Source organism: Phyllostomus discolor, chromosome 4 (genome assembly GCF_004126475.2).
Source record: "Phyllostomus discolor isolate MPI-MPIP mPhyDis1 chromosome 4, mPhyDis1.pri.v3, whole genome shotgun sequence".
In the NCBI taxonomy this organism is placed as follows: Eukaryota; Metazoa; Chordata; class Mammalia; order Chiroptera; family Phyllostomidae; genus Phyllostomus; species Phyllostomus discolor.
The window spans coordinates 197,505,662-197,528,276 of NC_040906.2; the positions used below are offsets into that span (position 1 = coordinate 197,505,662).

Sequence of the window (22,615 nt, forward strand, 5' to 3'; positions counted from 1 at the left end):
TAGTCTGCTATTTCTATTTGTGTTCATAAACCATCAGTCAGGGCCCAGGCAGGAAACAAATACTCAGCCAAGATTTTGAATTGATTTTAATGAATGACTATTCGAAGAAATACAGGAAAGGTGATGCGAAACCACTAAAGGAAGTTGACTTACCCAGGGGCCAGGGACACCAAGGGTAATTTGTTTTGTTAACTATTTTTCAGTTTGAGGACATCCTTAATACACTTATTAATTCAGTAGGTATATCTGTGCCCGCGATGCCAGGCCCTGCACTGCTAGTGCTGGAACACACAGCTGTGATTTTGAAACTGACCGTTCTGGTGGCACTCACGGTCATGTGGGAGATCCACAAAGATCCAAAGCCCAGGACAAACAGACAGTTACAGGCATACCTTCTTTCACTGTGATGCACTTTATTGCACTTTGCAGATGCTGTGGGTTTTTACGAAATGAAGGTTTTTGGCAGCCCTGGGTCAAGCCTAGTTCTCAGTGCCTTTTTCCAACATTTGCTCACTTTGTGTCTCTGTAGCAGGTTTCAATAATGCTGAAACTACTTCAGGCTTTTTCATTACTACTACAATATATTTCTTATGGTGATCTGTGGTCAGTGATTTTTGATGTTGCTATTATTGTTTTGGGGCGCCATGAGCCACGTCCTTATAAAATGATTAACTTAATCACTAACTGCTAGGTGTGTTCTGACTGCTCCCCCAGTGGGCTCTTCCCCCATCTCTCCCAGACCTTGAAACACGTGAATATGGAAATTAGGTCATTTAATAACCCTGCAGTGGCCTCCAAGTGTTCAAGTGAAAGGAAGGGTTGCATGTCTCTCACTTTAAATCAAAAACTAGAAATGATCAAGCTTAGTGAAGAAGGCATGTCAAAAGCTGAGAAAGGCCGAAAGCTAGGCTTTTTGTGCCAACAGTTAATCAAGTTGTGAATGCAAAGGAAAACTGGAAGGAAATTAAAACTGCTACTCCAGTAAACAATGATAAGAAAGTAAAACAGTCTGTTGCTGATATGCAGAAAGTTGTAGTGGTCTGCATATTAAAGAACAAGCTAGCCACAACAAGAGAGTCAAGAGATCCTGAACAAAGTGAAGAGACTTTGGCTTAGTCTCTTAAGCCAAAGCCTAATCCAGGGGAAGTTTCTAACTCTTCAATTTTCTGAAGTCTGAGACAGGGGAGGAAGCTGCTCTAAAAGAAGTTTGAAGCTAGTAGATGTTGGAGTATGAGGTTTACGGAAAGAAGCCGTCTCCACAACGTAAAAGTGCCAGGTGAAGCGCCGAGTGCTGATGTAGAAGCTATAGCAGGTTATCCAGGAGGACCAGCCGGGATAAAGAAGGCGGCTACACTAAACAACAGACTTGCAATGTAGCCTCAACAACCTTCCTGATATTGGAAGATGATGCCACCTAAGACTTTCATAGCTGGAGGGGAAAAATCTATGCTTCAAAGCTTCAAAGGACAGGCTGACTCTGTTGTCAGGGGCTGATGCAGCTTGTGCCTAAGTTGAAGTCAGTGCTCATTTCCCACTCAGAAAATCCTAGGACCGTTAATAATTATACTAAGTCGACTCTGCCTATGCTCCATAAATGGAACAACAAAGCCTGGATGACAGCATGTCTGTTTACAACGTGGTTTGTTGAATATTTTAAGCCTACTGTTGAGACCAACTGCTCAGAAAAAAAAGATTCCTATCAAAATATTACTGTTCACTGACCATGCCTCTGGTCACTCGAGCTCTGATAAAAATGTAACAGATCGATATTATTTTTATGCCTGCTCACATAACATCCATTCTGCAGCTTAAGGAGTAATTTTGACTTTCAAGTCTTGTTATTGAGGAAATACATTTTGTGCCCTGGCTGGTGGCTTGGTTGAAGCGTCGTCATACCATAGACAAAAAGGTGGCGGGTTTGATTCTCAGTCAGGGCACATGCCTACACTGCAGGTTCGATTCCCAGTCGGATGCATACCAGAAGGCAACAAATGGATGTTTCACTCTCTCACATCAATGTTTCTTTCTCTCTTTGTCTCCCTTTCTTGCTCTCTAACAAACACTGTCCTCCTGTGAGGATTTAAAAAAAAAGAAAAAAAGGAAAAATGCATTTTGCGAGGCGACAGCTGCCATAGATAGTGATTCTTCTGCTGGGTCTGAGCAAAGTTCATTGTAAACCTGGAAAGGAGTCACCATTCTAGATGCTATTAAGAACATCCAAGATTGATGGGAAGAGGTCAAAGTGTCCCCTCACAGGAATTTGGAAGAAGTTGATTCCAACTCTTGTGAATGACTTCAAGGGGTTCGATTCTACCGTGGAAGAAGTAGCTCCAGATGTGGTAACAGCACGAGACCTAGAACTAATAGTGGAGCCTGAAGATGTGACTGAGTTGCTGCAATCTCGCGACAACACTTTAGTGGGTTAGGAGTTGCCTTGTGTGGATGAGCAAAGACTGTAGTTTCCCGAGATGGACTCTGCTGGTGAGGACGCCGCAAAGAGTGTTGAAATGTCAACAAGGATTTGGAATATTACATGAACTGAGTTGATTGATAAAGCAGTGGCAGGGTTAAAGAGGATTGATTCCCATTTTCATAAGTTCCGTGGGTAAAATGCTGTCAAATGGCATCACATGCTACAGAGAAATTGTTCGTGAAACGAAGAATCCCTTGATCGGGCAAACTTCGTTGTTCTTATTTTGAGAAGTTGCTGCGGCCACTTCAGCTTTCAACTCCCACCACCGTAACCAGGCAGCGGTCATCAGCACCGAGGCAAGACCCTCTACCAGCAAAAGGATTATGACTTGTTAAGGGCCCAGTGATTGTTAGCACTTGTTAGCAATAAGATATTTTTAAATTAAAGCATGTACATTATTTTTAGACATAATGCTATTATTGTACACTTAATAGACTACAGTGTAAAAAGAACTATTACATGCACTGTGGGAACAAGTTCGTGTGACTTGCTTTATTGTGATACACGCTTTATTGCCGTTGTCTGCACTTGAACCTGTAATATCTCCGAGGTATACCCATGGAGCAGCGATTTTCAACCTTTTCATCTCGCGGCACACACAAACTAATTACTAAAGTTCTGCGGCACACCCAAGAGTATATTTTCTGACAATCTAACAAAACATTAGGTGTAATTTTGTTTTATTCACACCAGATGGCTATTGTTGTATTGACTGTTGTCATTTTTTAATTTGACAATCTAAGGGAAAAGAGCTCAGTGCCCCTGACTAAAGAGTCAGGCATTGCATGTTTTAACCATCCTTGTGGCTCGCCAGCTGAAAATTGCTGCTGTTGAGTGTAGTATGTTCAGACTCCGCCTTGAAGGCGGCAGAGAGCAATCGAAGGGTTGAAGCCAGGCAGTGATTGGAGTTCCATTTCCAAAAGATGACTGGCTATGATGCAGATTGGGTTGAAAATGGACAAAATCAGAGTTAGTAACAGCAGGTGCTTGTAGCAAGTCAGGGCTGAAATGACGATGGCCTGAATTAAGGCAGTGGGTATAATAAGGATAGAATGTGGTTAAAAAAAGTCTCTTAAGATTTTCTAAGTGCCCATCCCACATTTGGGAGTCATCATCTGTGAAGCTCCTTAGTTTGCTGCCAGGCTAGATGATTTCTGTTCCTTCAGATCTTCTTTGGGATTAACTTTTAACAACTCATCCTAGTACTTTCTCATAACCCTTCTCTTGTTTCTCAGCAGCTTTCCCTCCTCTCACGAGGGAATTCAGAGCTAGTTGCAGTGCTGTGAGAGTATGAGGTCTAGTATTTGCCAAGGAGACATGATAGAAAGTATTTAGATAAAAAGAGAATTAAGTGGGCATGTCAAATCCTATGGCCAAATAAGGCCCTAAACCTGAATGTCAGTTAATGTGTCTTTATGCCTGGGAAAATGTCACTCATACTGTGGTGGACTAATAGCAGAGGAGAGAATGCCAGCTGTGTAGGCCACAGCCCTAGAATCTGTGGTATTATGTTCACGACTAAGGGTGTGTAATAGGTGTATTAGTTGCTTCACAAACTCTTAATACTTTTACATTTTGTATGTTATTTTACATAAGTATGCTTTAGATATATAGGAACAATATTTTGTTAATCTTTTGGTAAGTTTTATTTCATTTTTGTCTTTGATAGCCATGAGAGTCCATGGAATAAGTTAACCTCTGGTTTGAGAAACTGAGGAATGTTTCAGGGTTCTCATTCTAGAAGCATTTTATCAGTCTCCTTAAAGTGCCATGCATGCATGAATACAATGTCATGAATCGCTTGGCCTTGTCTAAGATTGACAGTGTAGGTCCTAGGGTATGCAATTGAGCGAGTGTTCCATGTCGTTCTATATTGGCCCTTTTAAATTTCTTTACCTGTGTTATAACATTGTGACATTTTGCATCCTTAAAGGCAGGCATATATTCTGTTGCTTTGAAATTCTTTTAATGTCTCATGATGCTTTGTGCAAAGCTTTTATTACCTCAAAAAACCCATTAACTAGAAAACATTAATGGATTTTAATTATTGTTTTGTGGCAGTACATCTGTTTGTTTTTGACAAAGAATATATAATACTAAATGTTAGAATATATAATACTAAATGTTAGAAGCTTAGGATTATTAACCTAACAAATAATTAAATTGTGTATGATTATATATTTTATAGCAAAGTAATAAATGTATACAGTTGTTAACCTAATGAAAATATTTAGCCCATATATAGCAATTTTAAAGACATTTTCTAGAAATTTAGGACATACTGCTTGTTACTGTAAATGATCTATATATGTAAGTCAGACAAAGATATGATGATGCAGAATTTTGAACACTAGGAAAAATCAATAATATAAAACTATACAGGTTTTGGAGTATTAGGATATGACAGGGTTATACATGCACAGGTAGAAAATTTTTGGTTTTCTTGGTATCCAAATGTCAAAATACAGGTCTGTAAACTTGAAATTTTTTTCATTTTAGTGCTATATGTTTCCTTCTATTTGTTTTCAACAATACTGTTACACCAATGTAATGCATATGCATTATCAAAATAGAAAAAAAGTACAAAGAATAACATAAAAATCACTCATAATCCCAGAACCCAGAGATAACCACTATTTAATATTTTGGTAATTTTTTTTTTACTCTTATTTATAGGTATACATCTTTTTTGTAATTCTTGGACTATGCATTAGCATTATTTTGTAAACTTTTTGCATTTCATGAAATGTCATTAATATTGTCCACATCATTATACTTTTATTTTTTTACAATATCATTTTTTCCCGGTTTTATTGGGATATAATTCTACAGCATTGTGTTGGTTTCAAGTGTATAATACTTCAATATATGTTTATGTTGCAGAATGATTACCAAAATATGTTTAGTGTTATGGTTTCAGGTTCTATATTCAAGCCTTTTATTCATTTTGAGTTGAATTCTTTGTGCGTATGGTGTAAGACAGGGGTCCAGTTTCATTTGTTTTCATGTGGCTATCCAGTTTTCCCAGCACCATTTATTGAAGATACTATTGTTTTTCCATTGTGTATTCTTGGCTTTTTAATTAATTGACCATATATGTGTGGGTTTATTTCTCAGCTTTCTAGTCTGTTCTATTGATCTATGTGTTTTATTCTAATACCATACTGTTGTGATAACGGTAGCTTTGTAATATAGTTTGAAATCAGGAAGTGTGATGTCTCCAGCATATTCTTCTATCTCATATCATTGCTCTAGGGTTTTTGTGTTTCTATACAAATTTTAGGAGTGTTTGTTTTATTTTTGTGAAAAATGCTGTTGGAATTATGATGGGATTTACATTGGATCAGTAGATTGCTTTGGGTAACATGAATATTTTAACAATATTAATTCTTTCAGTCCATGAGTATAGAATATCTTTCCATTTATTTTTGTTTTCTTCAATATCTTTTATTAATCTCTTACAGTTTTCAGTGTATAGATCTTTCACCTCATTGGTTAAATTTATTCCTAAGTATTTTTATTCTTTTTGACACAATTGTAAATGGGATTGTTTTCTTAATTTCTTTTTCTGATAGTTCATTATTAGTGTATAGAAACATAACTGGTTTTTGTATATTGATTTTGTATCCTGCAACTTTGTTGAATTAGTTTATTCTAACATTTTTTTTTGGTGGAGTCTCTAGGGTTTTCTGTATATAACATGTCATCTGCAAAAAGAGACAGTTTTATTTCTTCTTTTCCGATTTTGATGCCTTTTATTTCTTTTTCTTGCCTAATTGCTCTGGCTAGGATTTCCAGTACTATGTTGAATAAAAGTGGCAAGAGTGGGCATCCTTGTCTTGTTCCTGATCTTAGAGGAAAAGCTTTCAGCTTTTCACCGTTGAGTATGATGTTAGCTGTGGGCTTGTCATATGTGGCCTTTATTATGTTGAGGTACGTTCCCTCTATACCCAGTTTATTGAGAGCTTTTATCCTTTTTCTTTAAAATTTTTTTTTCTAAATGGAAAAGATATTTGGAAATGTTGTACTATGTCATTGGGCAACAAGGGTACTTATTTACAATATCCTTAATGCCTTGCAATAGGTAAATAAAATGTGGTAAATTATTTTAAAAACAATAGTGGTATCTTCAATTCATATACAAAAAGCACAAATGAATTTAACTTATGAGTACTTTGCAAGTGCTCAAATATTTTAATGCATGATTTTAAGTAAAAGCTATTCTATGAGAAATGTAGTACTTACATATTTAGAAGAATATGTTAAGTATGAATAGATACTGTATGACGAGGGTAGCTTATGGGAGAAGTAATTTTTAAAAATATTTTCTTGGACAATTTACAAAATTTAATTTAAAAAAACCATTGTTTGATAATCCCTTAATTCACCACTTACCTGGGATATTTTAGCTCTTTATTTACCTTTCAAGTTTATTTTATCAACTTTTAAAAATCTTTTTATTACAGAACAATTGTAAGAATAGTACAAAGAACTGAATCTCTTCATCTAGAGTTACCAATAATTAACATTTTCCCATTTTTGCTTTCTTCTTCCCTCTCTATGTATTCATATATGTAATTTTTTTTCCTGAATCATTTGAGATTTGTTGCAAACATCAATTTTTTTAACCCCTGAAGTACTTGAGTGTTTAACAATGTTTTTGTCACTCAGGTTACCCTCAGATATGAAGCTCTTAGGCTTTTCAGCTTTTTCACTTTTAACAGCTTTACTGAGGTATAATTTACCTACTGTACCATTTATTTGAGATTGCACCTTTATTCCTTCCTTCCTCTCACTGGCAGTTGCTGGTACAGTGCTACACCTGGCTGAGCGCACGGGGGTTTTTTTGTTTTTGTTTTTGTTTTTTTTTTGGAGCTAATAAAGCTGCCTTATGAAATCAGCTGACAGGTATATTATACCTACCGACAGTGCTTTTTCTCCCTAAGAGTATGGGTTGAGATTGACCCATTCAGCAATTGCTAACAGATCCTCTAAGCAAAAGGCTAAATTTTTGTCCAATTTTGTGACTGCAACTGTAAAATTTTATTTGAATTCTTAAATATTCAAATCATTACTTTACAATAAGTAGGATTAGCAATATTCTAGATCTAAAAGTAATTTCTCTGAATTTTTGGTCTTGAAGAAAGAAAGTTATCTTTAGAATTTAAAAGAAAAGAATTCAGACCCTGCAGATTTCATACTTCATTCTGGATTAGCATGAGAGATGTTTGAAATGGCTGATTTCCATTTTTGCTTGGACTTGAGATCATTTGCTTTTTTTTTTTTTTTTAATAATGCTTGTGGATTAGTGTTTTGTTGGGGGTTTTTTTTGTTTCTTTTTCTTTTTTTCTTTTTTTACGGATTTAACCGTTGTATCTAAACTATTAGAAAGCCAAGTCTTGCAGTATGTGACTCCTATTTACATATTTCTCTTTTCTTCCCCCAGGGACGAACTGTAAAAGCAACGTCAGCTTGACCAGTATATAATATTACAGTGGATTGCTCATCTCAGTCCTCAGAGCTTTTGAAAACCAACAGCATCACAGCTTGTTTTGGACTTTGTTACACTATTATTTTCAGCATGAAAATGTGTGGTTTCATAGGGTTTTTAATTCTTCAGAGAGGCAGAAAAGCCAAATTGGTAGAGAAAGGATACAAAGTATACACTTGTTCTTTAATGTGCCCACATTTTACTTTAAAATATTAAATGGAAAGGTTCTGCAAAATGGAAAACTTAGTTTATGAATTGATTTGGAGGAGGAGTTTTTCTTTTTCTAGACACTTAATTCTGTTCCAATGTTAATTTTTCAGATTGCTTTTGTGTATCAGGTAACACCCCCATTCACCAGTTAAGATTCTTGATTTTTGGGTGTCTGTTAGATGCTACTAAGAAAATAGAGATGAGCTTCCTTTTTAAAGCTTTTGATGTGGTGTCATAGAATAGCATGTTGTAGATACAATCAGCTACTTTGTTACCTTAAAACTAAGCAATTGTAAATATTAAACTTTAAGAAGATGGAAGGTGATGTCCCTTAATGTTCAGCAGTTCAGATTGGACACAACTGATGTAGTTCTTCCTTTTCCTCTTTAAAAACTATAGGAGACTTGTAGCTCAGTATTATCTCTTCTGTTTCTAATTTGCTGCTGATAATGTATATGAATTTAACATGCTGTGTAAGCTGTGTCCTAGTTACTGAACAGTTTATGCAGTGCTGCTTTGCCAAATAAAGTTAAAAGTAAAAGAGGCGTTGGTGGTGTTTGAATGCGAAGAAAGAACAGCATGTCCACCGGATACAGAATGCTGACCAAAATCACAGCAAAAAAATTGTTTCTCTCATGCTCCCTCTTGTGAAATACGAGTAGGTTACTGGCATTGATTCAGCTGTGCATTTGTAGAATGAGAGCGGCCATGTTTCTTGAGGACAAGGAGAACACCTCATTTGCCTATCACAGGGCCTGTCCTCCTGTAGGTGTGTGATACATGCAGAATGAGTGAGCGAATGAACTGACGGACTGTCAGGGAGGCGCTGGCTTGAGGACAAATTTACCAAAACCCGTCTCTCCCCTGTAAAGGATTTGTTACTAGAATGACTGTAAGTGTGTTTCTAAGAAGTCAGTAGCACTTTGGAATCTTCCCTAAATGTTGTGGTTATCTTCCTTTTATAGTGGGATCTGAGTGTTTCTCAGGATTCTGGAACTCGAAGCAGTGTGAGCTCTGAAGCCAGCAGGACTGGCACCCCCAGCAAAGCCCTTTAGTCTGCCGAGAGCAAGTGCATGTGGTTCCGACACGTGGATGCTTAGGGTGCGAAGCACCTTTCCCCCACCTCTTAACATCTTAAGCTTTGCTTCTTTAAAAATGGCTTTAAAAATGATGCATACATCTTTTCACTAATGTCTCTTCTGGGGCCAGGTTTTAGACACAGGAAAGTAGCCAGAGTTGGTGGCCAGACCATGTGAGTTTCAGTCCATCACTGGCTTCAGTTGGCAGCTGTTGGTATGGCTTCTGGACCTGGGCCATGGACCCTTGTGTCCAGCACTCGGTGTCATTTGAGTTCGCTTCAAAGATTGAATATTCTTTACAGCTTAACGTTAAATTAAATTGATTCTTAAACGTATCCACTAGTCTGTACCCTTCATAGCCATTATCAGCATTGCATTATATGTGAATCTCTGTTAGGTGTTGGGATGGAAAAAGGCTTTTATTCTCAATGAATTTACAGTTTCATTGAGAGGACAGTGTGTAAATCTGACAGGACAAAGTACCACCTGATTGGTACAGACAAATATTATGCCAAGCATTGCTCTTGAACTTTACACTGTTGGGAATTAAAATGTTAAAATATTGAATAAACAGGAGTGGTTATTAAGGGAGTGTATATAAATGCGTAGAGATGGGGATAATTTTAACTAGGTTCAACAGCTTTTCTCTTCATGACATTTGAGTTTATATATGTGTGTTGGTCAAAGATAACAAATTTCTCTAATCTTTGCTATTCATACTTTTTAAAATATTTTAGAATTTTATTTTTCCTTAATAATATGAAGGGCAAGAATTAAAGTATTTTTAAAGGTTCCAGTCTAGTGAGATCCTATTGAAACAAGGCCTTTTTTACAGATCTGATTTTATTCAAGGCCTAATCTATCTAGCTCTCTAGCTCTAAAGAACTAAAATTAAGAATTTGAGTTTCTAATGAGGGTTTCAACTCTTTCCCAACTAGTCACATTAGGGAAAAAAGGTGACATTTGAGGGGAAAGAAAAAACACTGACATTGTCCATGCAAATATTTAAATTCCCATTGCCTTAATTTAAAAAATTCATTGTCCAAAAAAAATTGATTACACTTTCTAAATTGACTATCATGTACCTCTACTACAGCATCTTAAAAATTCAATATATTTGCCCTGGCTGGTGTGGCTCAGTGGATTGAGTGCCAGCCTGCGAACCTAAGGGTTGCTGGTTCAATTCCCAGTCAGGGCAAATGTCTGGGTTGTGGGCCAGGTCCTCAGGTTGGGGGCTTGTGAGAGGCAACCACACATTGATGTTTCTCTTCCTCTCTTTCTCCTTCCCTTCCACTCTCTCTAAAAATAAATAAAAATAAATAAAGCCTTTTTTTAAAAATCAATATATTTTAAAATGGAATAACATTTTTTAATAATAACTTAAAACTCATGACTTCTTTGCAAACATCCTTGGCATCTGATTGTTGGCCAAGAAATAAGGCTCCTTAATACTTTTTCATTAGAGAGGTGGGTGCTTCTGGTTTTCAGCTAAATGTTAACAAATTTCTAGTAGCTTGGTATAGCATTAAAAGAACTCATGTCTTCTGAGAACCCATGTTGTTCATTACTATGGCCTTGTAACATAGTTTCATATTAGGTGGAGTGATTCCTTCCACTTTGTTCTTCTTTTTCAAGATTGCTGTTGCTATTCAGGGTCTTTTGTGTTCCCATACAAATTTTTGGATTTGTTCTAGTTCTGAGAAAAATACCATTGGTATCTTGATAGGAATTGTGTTGAATCTATAGATTGCTTTGGGCAGTTTAATGGTATTAATCCTCTTTATCCATGAGCATGGTACATGCTTCCATTTATTAGTATCTTCTTCGATTTCTTTCTTCAAGGTCTTATGCTTTTTCAAGAACAGGTCTTTTATCTCATTGGTTAAATTTATTCCTAGGTATTTTGGTTTTTGGTGCAGTTGTAGGTGGGATTGTTTTCTTAGTTTCCCTTTCTGATAGTTAATTACACATATATAATAATGCAACTGATTTCTGGATGTTTATTTTGTATCCTGCTACTTTACTGAATTCATTTATCAGTTCTAGTAGCTTTTTGGTGGAAATTAGGATTCTCTGTACAGTATCATGTCTTCAAATAATGAATTTCACTTCTTTCTTCCCAATTTAGGTACTTTTTACTTCTTCTCTGATTGCTGAGGCTAGGACTTCCAGTGCTATGCTGAGTAAGTGTGGTGAAAGCAGACATCCCATATTTTCCCCAGTATTAAGGAAAACACTATTTTCCCTGCTGAGTATGATGTTATCTGTGGATTTGTTGTATGTAGCTTTTATTATGTTGAGATGTGTTCCCTCTGTTCCCGCTTTGCTAAGAGTTTTTATCATAAATAGGTGCTGGAGTTTGTCAAATGCTTTCCTGCATCTATTGATATGGTCATAAGATTTTTATCCTACCCTTTGTTTATGCAGTGTGCCACATTAATTGATTTGCAGATGTTCAACCATCCTTGCATCCTGGGAATAAATCCCACTTGATCATGGTGTATGATCTTTTTAATGTATTGCTGAATTTGGTTTGCTAGTATTTTGTTGAGGATTTTTGCATATATCTACATTAGGGATGTTGGCCTATAATTTTCTTTCTTTGTAATGTCTTTACCTGGTTTTTCAATCAGGATACTATTCTCATAAAATGAGCTTGAGAGTCTTCCCTCCTCTTGAATTTTTTGGAATGGTTTGAGGATAGGTATTAATTCTTTTAATGTTTGGTAAAATTCACCTGCGAAGCCATTCAGTTACAGATTTTATTAGGAGTTTTTTGGTTATTGCCTCAATTTTGTTGTTTGTAATTGGTCTGTTCAGATTTTCTGTTTCCTCTTGATTCAGTCCTGGGAGCTTATATTTTCTAGGATTTTATTTATTTATACTTTTTTTCTTGATGAGTTTGATTAAAGGTTTATTACTCTTAAGTTTATCTTCTCAAAGAAGTAGATCTTGGCTTCATTGGTCTTTTGTATTGTTTTTTGAGACTCTTATTTCATTTATTCCTGCTGTGATCTTTAGTATTTTCTTCCGTCTACTCATTTTGGACTTTATTGTTTTTTTTCTAGTTCCTTTAGGTGTAGACTGTTAATTTGAGCTTTTCCTTGTTTCTTGAGGCAGGCCAGTATTGCTATGGATTTCTCTCTTAGGACTGCTCTCAAGATTTTTGGTGGTTGTGTTATTTTCATTCATCTCAAGTTATCTTTGGATTACTCCCTTGATCTTGTTGTTAACCCATTCACTGTTTAGGAACATGTTATTTAGACTCCTTATGTTTGTGTTTTCATTTTTTCTTGTACTTGATTTCTGGTTTCATACCAATGTAGTCAGAGAAGACGCTCAAATTATTTCAGTCTTAAATTTATGGAGGCTTCTTTTATGGCCTAACATATGGTCTGTCCTTGAAAATGTTCCATGTGGACTTGAAAAAAAAGTATATCCTGTAGTTTGGGGGTATAATCCTCTGAAAATATCAAATCCACCTGATGTAATGTGTCATTTAAAGATGGCGTTTTGATGACTATTTTTGGAGAGAGAACTTTTTTTTAAAAGTCCATATACTCAACACAATTTTCTTTTAAGCTTTTTTGTAAAAGTTAAAATACTTTTTGTATTCATATTTGTTTTGAGAAGTCTCCTAAGTTTTGAAATGACTATAAAAATATATTTAAGCCGAGTGATATTTTAAGTTGATACATTTCCATTTTATAGTGTGGTGGCACACAAGATTAAAAACTGATGTGACTGGAGAGTTAAAATAAGTAGGAAGGAAGACGTAGTTAGACCTAAATAAAGCAAATGTAGGAGAAGGTTCAATTCTGGTCATTCAATCCATTCCTGAATGCATTTAAGCTTTGGGGTGTCTAACCTTATTTTTTCCTTGATGGTTTCATATTTAGCCAAAGAATCTATAAGTGTTCGCTATTAAAGTAGCTATACCAGGAAAATGCATTCATCTTTAGAATACTAGAATCAAGTAGGGCAAAAGCGCTGGGAAGTGGGGCCAGTACCTTCAAGGATCAGGCAGCAACACAGTTCTGGAAGAGCCAGAGAGATGAGAACATTTGTGAACAGCAAACTGGAAACTAAGCTTTTCCCTTTTTAAATGTGGCCTGGGCAGCTTTTTTGTTAGAAATTCTCATTCAATTTTAATGCCAACAACTGTAGAAAACCTAGAGTCCAGAAAACAATTGGAGTAATTCTGATGGTGAAGCAGCATAATCCCCAAAGAAGCAGAAACCAAAACAACTTGTTTGGGGACAATATAATTTAATAGTGACCCCAAATTACAGAATCTCAGGCTCAGATGCTTACGTGGCAGACACATCATCAACATGTGAAGAAGACGGGACGTGTGGGGAAGAGGCTGGGGCCTGTGTTCTGGGGTACACTGCACTGCAGTACGCGTTTATACAGGTGAGACCCAGGTAATTCATTTGCAAGCCCTGCCTTGGACAGCGAAACCGAGGCACAAGTCGAAGGAGGCACTTCTCTGTTCACGTCATGGGAACACAGGGTAAAGTGCACGTGCGCGGCCACCAGTGACTGAAAGCAGGTGTGGGTTGCTGTGAGAGGGAATGGTGCAGCATATCACATAGTTTGACAGTCAGTGAGAGAAAGGTGAAAGAATTATGTTGTTTCCTATGGAAGAGAACATGTTTGAAACTCGGGTGACTTGAAACATTAAAATGCTTGTGGGAAGACAGAGGTGGTAGCTATAGTCTGCTTGTACTGAGAACTGAAGGGAAAAAGTTTTACGTTTTCAGAAAGATGGTTTTGGTGAGCCTTTCCCCAGGGAAAGAGAAGTGAAACACAGGGACATGGTGCAGAGACAAACTGTGGACAACTTGTCCTTTAAAATCATTTCTAATTGTCTTAGTTGCAGAACTCCTTTAATCACAAAATCAACAGGTAAGTTGACTTTAAAAAGTGCCAAATACAATGTAAATATTTTGAAGATCTTAATTCTGCTTTTCTAACTCTTCATTTCCCTCTTTGTAAAATACAGTTGGTATGACTAAATTCAGGCAGATAGTACAGCTCAGTAAATACTGGGAACTTATGATTATATTAAAGAGTTGTAAAGGCTTACGAATAAAATAGTTTATTTGGACTGTTGTACATGGGACATCTGAAGTATTTCAACATGGTGGCGATACTAAATTGTGTTTCGTTTCTTCATTATAAAAGATGTGCTGAAAGACACGCCTCGACAGTTTCTGTTTTACTGGGTACGGCTGTCGGAGACACAGGGCAGGGCTCACACAGCAAGGACAGATATCGGGGTTCACTGGCACCGCCACTTCTCTAACTGCCCTTGGGGAGAAATGTGAATCTTTGCTCAATTCTAGACTTTCAACAAAATGCTTGCATTTTTTAGGAAATAAAAATAATTTCTCTGTTTTTCTAGAATTTTCTGTTTGTTAATGTATTTGGTTATATCTCCAACTCAAATTAATCTTTCTGCTAAAGAAACAACCGATCTGAGGTTCAGTCTGAAAATAATGTCTCCTAGAGTATTTTCAAGAATTTTAAAAAAGATTTGCCACTTAAGGTGCAAACGAATGAACCCCTGATTATGTAAATAGGACAGCCTGTGGCTGCAGACACACACCGCTTTGTATCGTCCATTCAGAAGAAGAATTTCTAGAAAATGTATCATTCTGGTATTAGGTGATTATGGAAATAATTTGCCTTTAAAATCCTACAAATTAAAAGAAACAGATGCTCAGCTAGATACCAGTTTTCTGTAAAGACGAATTTGTGCAAAACTGCTTTATGCTCTGAGAATATATAAGCCTGGCATTAGCTGATTGCACGTTATAATATTTTGTAGCATGTAAATAATGGGAAAAATGGTTGATTCCACTGGATGAAAGAACCTGCTGATACGTACATATGCAGCATTTTTACATAAGCAATCCACTCAATGAAATCCACTCAATGTCCTGCTTTTCAATTTAAAAGCATTTTCCTCTCCCAGCGACACAGACTACTGTTGAAAACTGGTGCCCGTGAGAATGAGCTGCTGTGTTCTGGACCATCAAGCAGTGTGGAGTGGGTTCAAGAAAGTATTAATAGTCTTTGCTCACTCTGCCCTCAGCTAAGGTTCTGTTAAAATTATTGACCTGCCAGCCTCTCTGCTTCCACCTTGATTTCCCGCATCACTTCATGACCATGTTAGAGCTATTTATAATTCAGTCTGAGCTTTTTCTCCCAAAGGGCAGCCTAGTGAGGCAGCCACTCACATGGCATGTCAGAGGTTGGGAAGCATGCACGTTCGCTCACCTTCTGCGAGTCATCACTGATCATCACTGATCACCAGAGGTAACATCTCATGGAAGGTATGAACTCACTGGAGAATCATTCTCAGAAACAGGTTTTGGAGGGGCGAAGAGAAGGGAGAGCTATGGAAGCTTGAAGTGAGGACTGGGGGGGGCCACAGAACACGGGGGAGCTGGGCACGAGGGGGTACAGGGTGGCCAGGGGTCCATGGCTGCCTTCTAACAAATAAAGAGCATTAACATTGCTATCCTAAGGCCACCCCTTGAGATACTAAATTTTCTGCTGTGGCTAACTACAAATTGCTGTTTTCCAGAACAGCTCATGTAAATCAGAATTCGATTTGTAAAAGTCTTTAACCACATGGACGACTCTAAATTTAAATAGTTCACATACTTCCCAAGGAAAATCTTTCTACAATAAATAAGAGCATAGGTTTGGAGCTTATAGAATCTTCTGGGTTTTCTGTGCCTTCCTTAGCCCAGTTAAAAACAAGTTCTAAATATCCAAAACCCAATATATAATATATATTGATTATAAGTGAAACATGTCCCTGTCCCAGCTACTGAAGCCATACTCATCAGAGATACATCCCATTGATGAGGTAGTCAGATTCCTCAGATGTGATGGGCCGGGCTTTTTTAAGTTTCTGTTTCACCAGGCGCAGGCGGCAAGCGACCATGAGAAGCAGCAACACAGTGATGGCCAAACCCAGGGTCAGGGGCAGCACTGCACCTGTGAACAGGTGGGAGGGAAGGGGCAGGTGATTAGGAACAGTAACAGCTACGATTTTCCATTGATAAGCATTCTGCACGCTCTGTGTCATTAAATCTGAAGACCTCACTGAAGGAGATCCCTGTGTTACCACCATTTTGCAGGTTAACTGAGGTGCCGGGAGGTTAAGTAGCTGGCCTGAGAGCACGTAGCTAGTAAATGGCGGGCCTCGGTCTCAAACCCAGACTTTCTGAAATCACATTCTCCACCAGGTTCCACCAGAATGTACAGATGGCACCCATGGGTACACCTGTTGCAGTCAGGTTGCCCTTCTGCCCCCTGTAACAGACGTCCTGTAAACAGACAGCTGTAAAGACACTGCGATCACGGGACACTTTTTCATTGTAGTCAAAGGTTACACTTACCACAGGTTACACATGGCCATGGTCTCTTAAGGTAAATGTGGACTAACTCCTGATTTATCGTTCTAGTTGGTGCTTTAACATTTTATTTCCCTTTCTAAATTCAGGGAACCTACTTCCAGCCGGTAGAGCATGTTAGCTGAAAACCAGCTTCAAAACATGCTGGTGCAGCTTGGGCTCCGGGCAGCTGAGGGGGGAAATCTGCTTCTCCTTCGCAGGGTGCTTCGTGGGCTGCTCTGCACGCCCAGACTAGGAGCGGCCTTTAGAGGCTTGCAGGGGTCTGGAAGGAACAGGGTGGTTCAGTCTTAAGAAAAAATCTGATAAACTTGATGTTACATTTTTTTCTTTTTACTCCTCACCTGAGGGCATATTCACCGATTTTGAGAGAGAGAGGGGGAGAGGAACACTGATGTGAGAAACATCGGTCGGTTGTCTCCCCTGCGTGCCCAACTGGGGACTGAACCCACAACCTTCTGGTGTACAGGATGATGCTCCAACCAACTGAGCCGCCTGGCCAGGGCAATTGATAGGTTATATTTTACAAATTTGAGGTCTACAGCCTGCTACTTTGATACATTTATATACTGTAATATAATTGTGAAGCAATATTCATCACATTACATCATTATGTTGTAGTACAATATTATTTATATTCATTATACTGTGCATTAGCTCCCTGTGGCTTATTTACCAGCTGAGTCAGAGACAGAAAGACCATTGTTAATGTGTATCACTTACATGTGGAATCTAAAAGTCAAACCTGTAAAACACCAGACCAGGCCTACCAAGTTCAGGAGGCTCTATTTTCAGTCTGACCTACTCTGTGGTCAGCCAGTCTTGCAGACGAGACAGTAAGAGCTATTTTTAGCTGCAAGGGTTTTGCCAACTGGTGGAACTGGAGGGGCAAAAGTCTCCAATGCATAAGCCTATTGTGTGACATTCTCTCTCATTCATTTACTCATTCCTTCTGCATTAATGAGCAGCCTGGCCCTGAGCTGAGTGCTGGTAATCACAGAGAATAAGCAGATGCTAAAGATCGTCCGCTCTGCCCTTGTGCCTTATCGCCACAGCCCTTCAGTGCTCACGAAGTGTAGGTGTAAGAGGTGTGCTCCGTGCATCTGGTTCACTGGGTTTTGCTCGAGTGATCTGGATGTAATGGAGGTTTTTGGGTGGGTGGGAGAGAGAAGTTTATTTTTTGACCTTTTCAAATTGGGATCCTAGAGGTGATCCAGGTGGAATTTCTAATAGAAATTAGGCTCATGGATTATTTGGGCCTAAATATGTGGGAGCCCTTAGCATCTGGGTGGTTATTGCAGCCATGAAGGTGGGTGAGGTCGCCAGAGAGAAAGGAAGACAGGCCAGGGACAAGTTCTGAAGGAACACCAGCATTTAAGAAGGCAGGGAAAGGAGAGAACCAAGAAGAAAGAAAAAAGCCAGAGAAATGGTAGGGCAACCAAGAGAGAAGAGTCTTGGAAGCAGACGGAAGAGACTATTTCAAGAGAAGAGTGCTCAGCTGAGCGACATGCTAAGGAGAGGTCTGGGGAGGCCACTAGACTTGGCAACCGGAAGTTCATTTATAGGGAGATGGGAGACTGAGGGACACCAGTGTATGGAGGGAGATCTGGATGTGTCTGCAGCTGCTGGGGGAATGAGCCACTAGAGAAACAGATGAAAAACATAGGACAGTTACTAAACGATGGAGCGGTGCACCGGAGAAGATGGGGGCTACACCAAGGTTGGGGGAGAGGCTGACCTTCGGAGAGGGGACAGCTGTTCCTTTAGTCCTGGAGGACGGGGAAGAGGGTCGGTGCAAACAGACAAGGGCTTACGTCTGGGGGCAGGTCACTGAGGAAGTTCACTCCCGAGAGCTTGACTTTTGGGTTTTAAACTGCTTCCAGGTAGAGTGGCCTCCCCTTCAAGACAAGAGGACCTGGGGCCGAGTACATACTAATGGCATTTCAACTACCGGTGTATTTGTACAACCCCAGGTGAAGTCCCCCAAGAAGATTCCGTCTGGAAGTCTCTGGACACAGGAAGAGGGGGCGTGGACGATGCGTACTGACTGCTGGGTGTCGAACAAAGTTCTGGGTGAGGCTGGGATTCCCATAGAGAAGTGTGGAAGGTAAAGGTCTGTGACAGACCAGCAGTCTAGAGCTGCCTCAGACAGCCCACACACACCAGCCCTTCCGGAGGACTCAGGAATCACTGCAGAATTTCTCCAGGTCAACACGCTGGGCTTTGGCTGTAGAGTTTCCAAATGGCCACCCCGGGCAAGGCGGTTCTGAAATGGCTAAGGGCCGTAAGGGTGCCCATGCCCCCTGCATCTTCCTGCACTAGCCGCGGAGGGATGGGGCAAAAGACAGACCGGGGTCGTCATCCCCTGCTTGCCCAGGGCAGGAAAATGGTTACGGGCTGCCCTTCTGCATGTGTGTGACTTATTCAAGGATGGGCACCGGAGTTAGGCTTCAGGGTAACCATAAAACAGACAGACATACGACGGAGATTTTCTGAACTGGCAAATCTAATTCCTGTTTAATGCTCTGCTGACAAGGAAAATGAAATCTCCCACGAAGTACTTGCTAGAATACTAAAAATTATTCTTAGCTTTTATGTACTCCTTCATGTTTTTTAGTTTGGGTAATTTGAGATTTAAAATTTTCTAAACACTTTAAAACCACATCATGACAGTTTTCTCAGAAACGACCAAGTGGGCGAACTGGGTACTCTGTTCACGTGACCGAGACGTCTTGGGACGAGGTAAGGCCGGCAGGACAGCAGACCAGGCAGCATCCAGGTGTTTGATTTCTGGGGTACTTTAGCCATCTATTGTTTGAAATTATATTGTCCAGATATTACAAAGAACACGAAGGTAAAAAGAAAGTTTTCTTAATTTAGATCTATAACTCAAGAATCATATTTTGTTCCCTAAAGGTTTTAACTATTTTGTTTTCGGGATTTAGGACTAAAACCTGACTCTCCATAGGATTATGCAGAGTGTTTTCTTTCTAGTTAAAAACAACCAAAATTATGGAACTAGGATACCTTTCTTCCGCTTACTAAATATTCCCTCCACCTCCCGCAGTCTCCCTGCCCTGTTGCCTTCCGTCCCTGCCACTAGACATGGGGAGAGAGGACAGGGCACTCAGGCCCTTTACTCTGATAGTTCACTGCACGAGCCAAGCATCGTGCTGAATGCTTTTGAGCCAGTGCCCCATTTATTCTCCCTAACAGCTCTGTGGGGCACGTGCAGTTATTACCCCCATCCCACTAAAGAGGAAACCGGGATCCAGGCAGGTAAGACAACCTGCCCAAAGTGATAGTTTAGTGGTGGAGCAAGGATCTGAACTGTAGCATCTGATTCAAGAGCCCATGTTCTTAACCACGACGCCATGAAATGACTCTTCACAGAATGTCATGCCTGGAAGGGACCACTAATCAAAGAGGAAGCGAGGTGATGAGTGTAAGGGCTGAAGGTGAAGCTTGATGTAGAGATAAGAATACAGTTCCTTTTCTTTTAAGCCCTCCACAAGCTATCCCTCCCTCTTATGATTTGCAAGCATTTGTATCACCTCCTCTTTTAGCAGGCGGAAGAACATATGTCATTGTGTGATAATCCTGGCTATGAGCTCTAAGAAACCAGTGTTCTGTGCCATCTCCCATCAGTGCTCCCAGCAAGCACTGTCCCTTTTGTTTTTGAACGCCTCTCAAATCTAAGGCACTTACCTAAGAGAATACAGTTCTGATCCCCAGGTCACTGCTCTTGTCATGAACTGCCGAAGCCTTATCTAACATCCTCAACTAGAGGGTACGTGATTCTGCAACTCCTTGTGCTCCACAATGCAATTCCAAGGTACAGACTCACCTATTTCTGGGGCTGGGTGTTCCGCTCCTCCTCGGTTGCTCTTTGACCCAAAAACGTCATTTTCCTCTTTTCTGCTCTTCCCTGAGGAACCGCTATCTGTGGAAAATGAGCAGAACACATACTGAAGGTACAGTAGAAACTTTAGGAAACAGACATGAAAATACAACCATATTTATTTTTTTAAGATGGACTTAAAGAAAGGACTTCAAGGATATCATGTTTATGAACATTAAAATGCTCGTAAGTTTGATATTGAAAGGTAGTACCAGACATTGGTACCAAACATAGGCCTACGTTTGATATTACCAACTAGATAACATTCAATGTGACCCATTTATAAAGCAGAGTGTGTGGGTAGTAGAAAGCCACGCCCCCCTCCCCCGCGCTCCCCGCCCCCAGCCCAGAGAAGAAGGGAAGGAAGGCTAGGAAAGTCAAGGGTGGTCTCTGAACACAATGGAAAGCGGAGACAGTGCAGAAACTTTTCTTCATAAAAAAACGAACAAAGAGCATGCACAAGGCACAGAGACAAACTATTTCTTTCCCTTTCTCCCCTTGACCCCGCTCTGGCTTTTCTGCTCAGACTCAGAGAGGCGCGGCCCTGGCCCAGGTTCGCTAGCGCAGCAAGTGGGCCGCACGGCCGGGTGTGATCCACCCTTCATTACCCACACGGCACCAACAGAGTGTGCGTGGCGCCCGCCACTGAAATAACACTGTGAACCTCCTATGTAAACGTATCTGGTGATTTGTACCGAAAAATAAGTATACATGAATTTACTGAGGACCACAAATCAACTGGGTAATGGAAAACTGTCAAGTTAATCCCACCAGAAGTGCATGAGACTTGCTTCTCTGTACTCTTCTAAGCATTATTATACTTTCTCACCTCTGCCAGTGTGATAGATGAAAAGCTGCCTCTCACTGCTTTCTGTACCACATCCCGAGTATTAATATTATTATCTCTTCAGCACGTCTAAAATGAGTGAAGGCTTTTTACCCTCAAAACGTGTCTGCAGGGGAAGGAGGCAGCAGAAAATGGAACGCATCCATATTTCTTGTGCTGGCTGATGAGCCTTATGAAACTCGGGCATGGGTCAGGACCGGTAATGCAGTTTTCAGTCCGCGCTCCGCAGGGCGTAACATCGTTCCAGCTCCCTTGAAACTGGAAGCTGGGGCTTCCTGCCTGGTGGTCTCAGGGACCACAGAGGGGGAGGGGAGACGGCTGCCGGGAAAGGAAAGTCACGTGCTGTGGAGGCCCTTTCTAACACTTTCAACGTTCTGCTCTTCCCACCTTCTTTACCCTGCATTTTCAAACATTACGGGTTTTTTTTAAAAAAATTATGGATTGACTGACGTTGGGAAGAGAAAGAAAGAGAAAACATCAATTTGTTGCTGTGTGCACGGTTGCACTCACTGGCTGACGCTTCCCTGCGCCCTGCTGAACCCACGACCTGGGGGCATGGGGACAGTGCGCGAACCAATGGAGCTGCCTGGCCAGGACCAAACACTGTGTTTTTGATGAACGTTTAATAACATAAAAACGCTCATAAGAAAACTGAAAGTTGTGCAAATATCCTAATTTTGTTAAAAGTAAATAAGTGTGTGTGCATATGTATATAAATCAAAGTAATCAAAAGAAAATGCAACAAAATGTTTACAGTGAGTTTTGCTAGATGATTTAAATTTTTTCCTGTATCTCCGAGACATTTTCTACAGTACATACGTATCACTTTAACAATTAGGAAAAAAATATATATGATAAATAACTGGATATCTAATCTGTCTGCATCTCTGAAACTCCATTCCTCACATCTTCATAGCCCAAGTCAAGGCCTGAATATCGCTGTCTGAGATGCAAATATATTTCAAGTTGGGTGTCAACTCCCACGCCTGGTGGTGGCAGCCTGGTGGGTTATTTTCAAGATGATTCTGAGGCTGGGTCCTCACTCCCCAGGAGCCAGCACTGGGGTTGGACAGGAGCGTAGGAAGCTAGGAGATTACTGGGCAAGTGGAATGAAGGGGGCTGAGAAAACAGTTCAACCAGGCCAAGCAGTGAAGAGCCTGCTAATAAACCACAAGCTCTTG

General features: G+C 39.8%; 2 protein-coding genes across 5 annotated transcripts in view; one reads left to right on the forward strand and one right to left on the reverse strand.

The window, feature by feature from the left end:
• Nucleotides 1–8,719, forward strand: part of PCMT1 (protein-L-isoaspartate (D-aspartate) O-methyltransferase) — a 48,692-nt gene extending 39,973 nt beyond the window's left edge. For 2 of the 3 annotated variants that reach the window (XM_028508908.2, XM_028508909.2), the window contains exon 8: nucleotides 7,920–8,719. In XM_028508908.2, the coding sequence (XP_028364709.1) occupies nucleotides 7,920–7,932 (13 nt within the window). In that variant the 3' untranslated portion in view covers nucleotides 7,933–8,719. Of the gene's footprint in view, nucleotides 1–6,262; nucleotides 6,407–7,919 lie in introns of all 3 variants that reach the window. The other variant, XM_028508907.2, reaches the window with a different exon arrangement.
• Nucleotides 8,720–14,104: 5,385 nt separating this feature from the next.
• Nucleotides 14,105–22,615, reverse strand: part of LRP11 (LDL receptor related protein 11) — a 29,940-nt gene continuing 21,429 nt past the window's right edge. For both annotated transcript variants that reach the window (XM_036024887.1, XM_028509845.2), the window contains 2 exons: nucleotides 20,534–20,629; nucleotides 14,105–16,270 (listed from right to left, as the gene is read on the reverse strand). In XM_036024887.1, coding sequence (XP_035880780.1) covers nucleotides 16,116–16,270; nucleotides 20,534–20,629 — 251 coding nt within the window. In that variant the 3' untranslated portion in view covers nucleotides 14,105–16,115. The remainder of the gene's footprint in view (nucleotides 16,271–20,533; nucleotides 20,630–22,615) is intronic.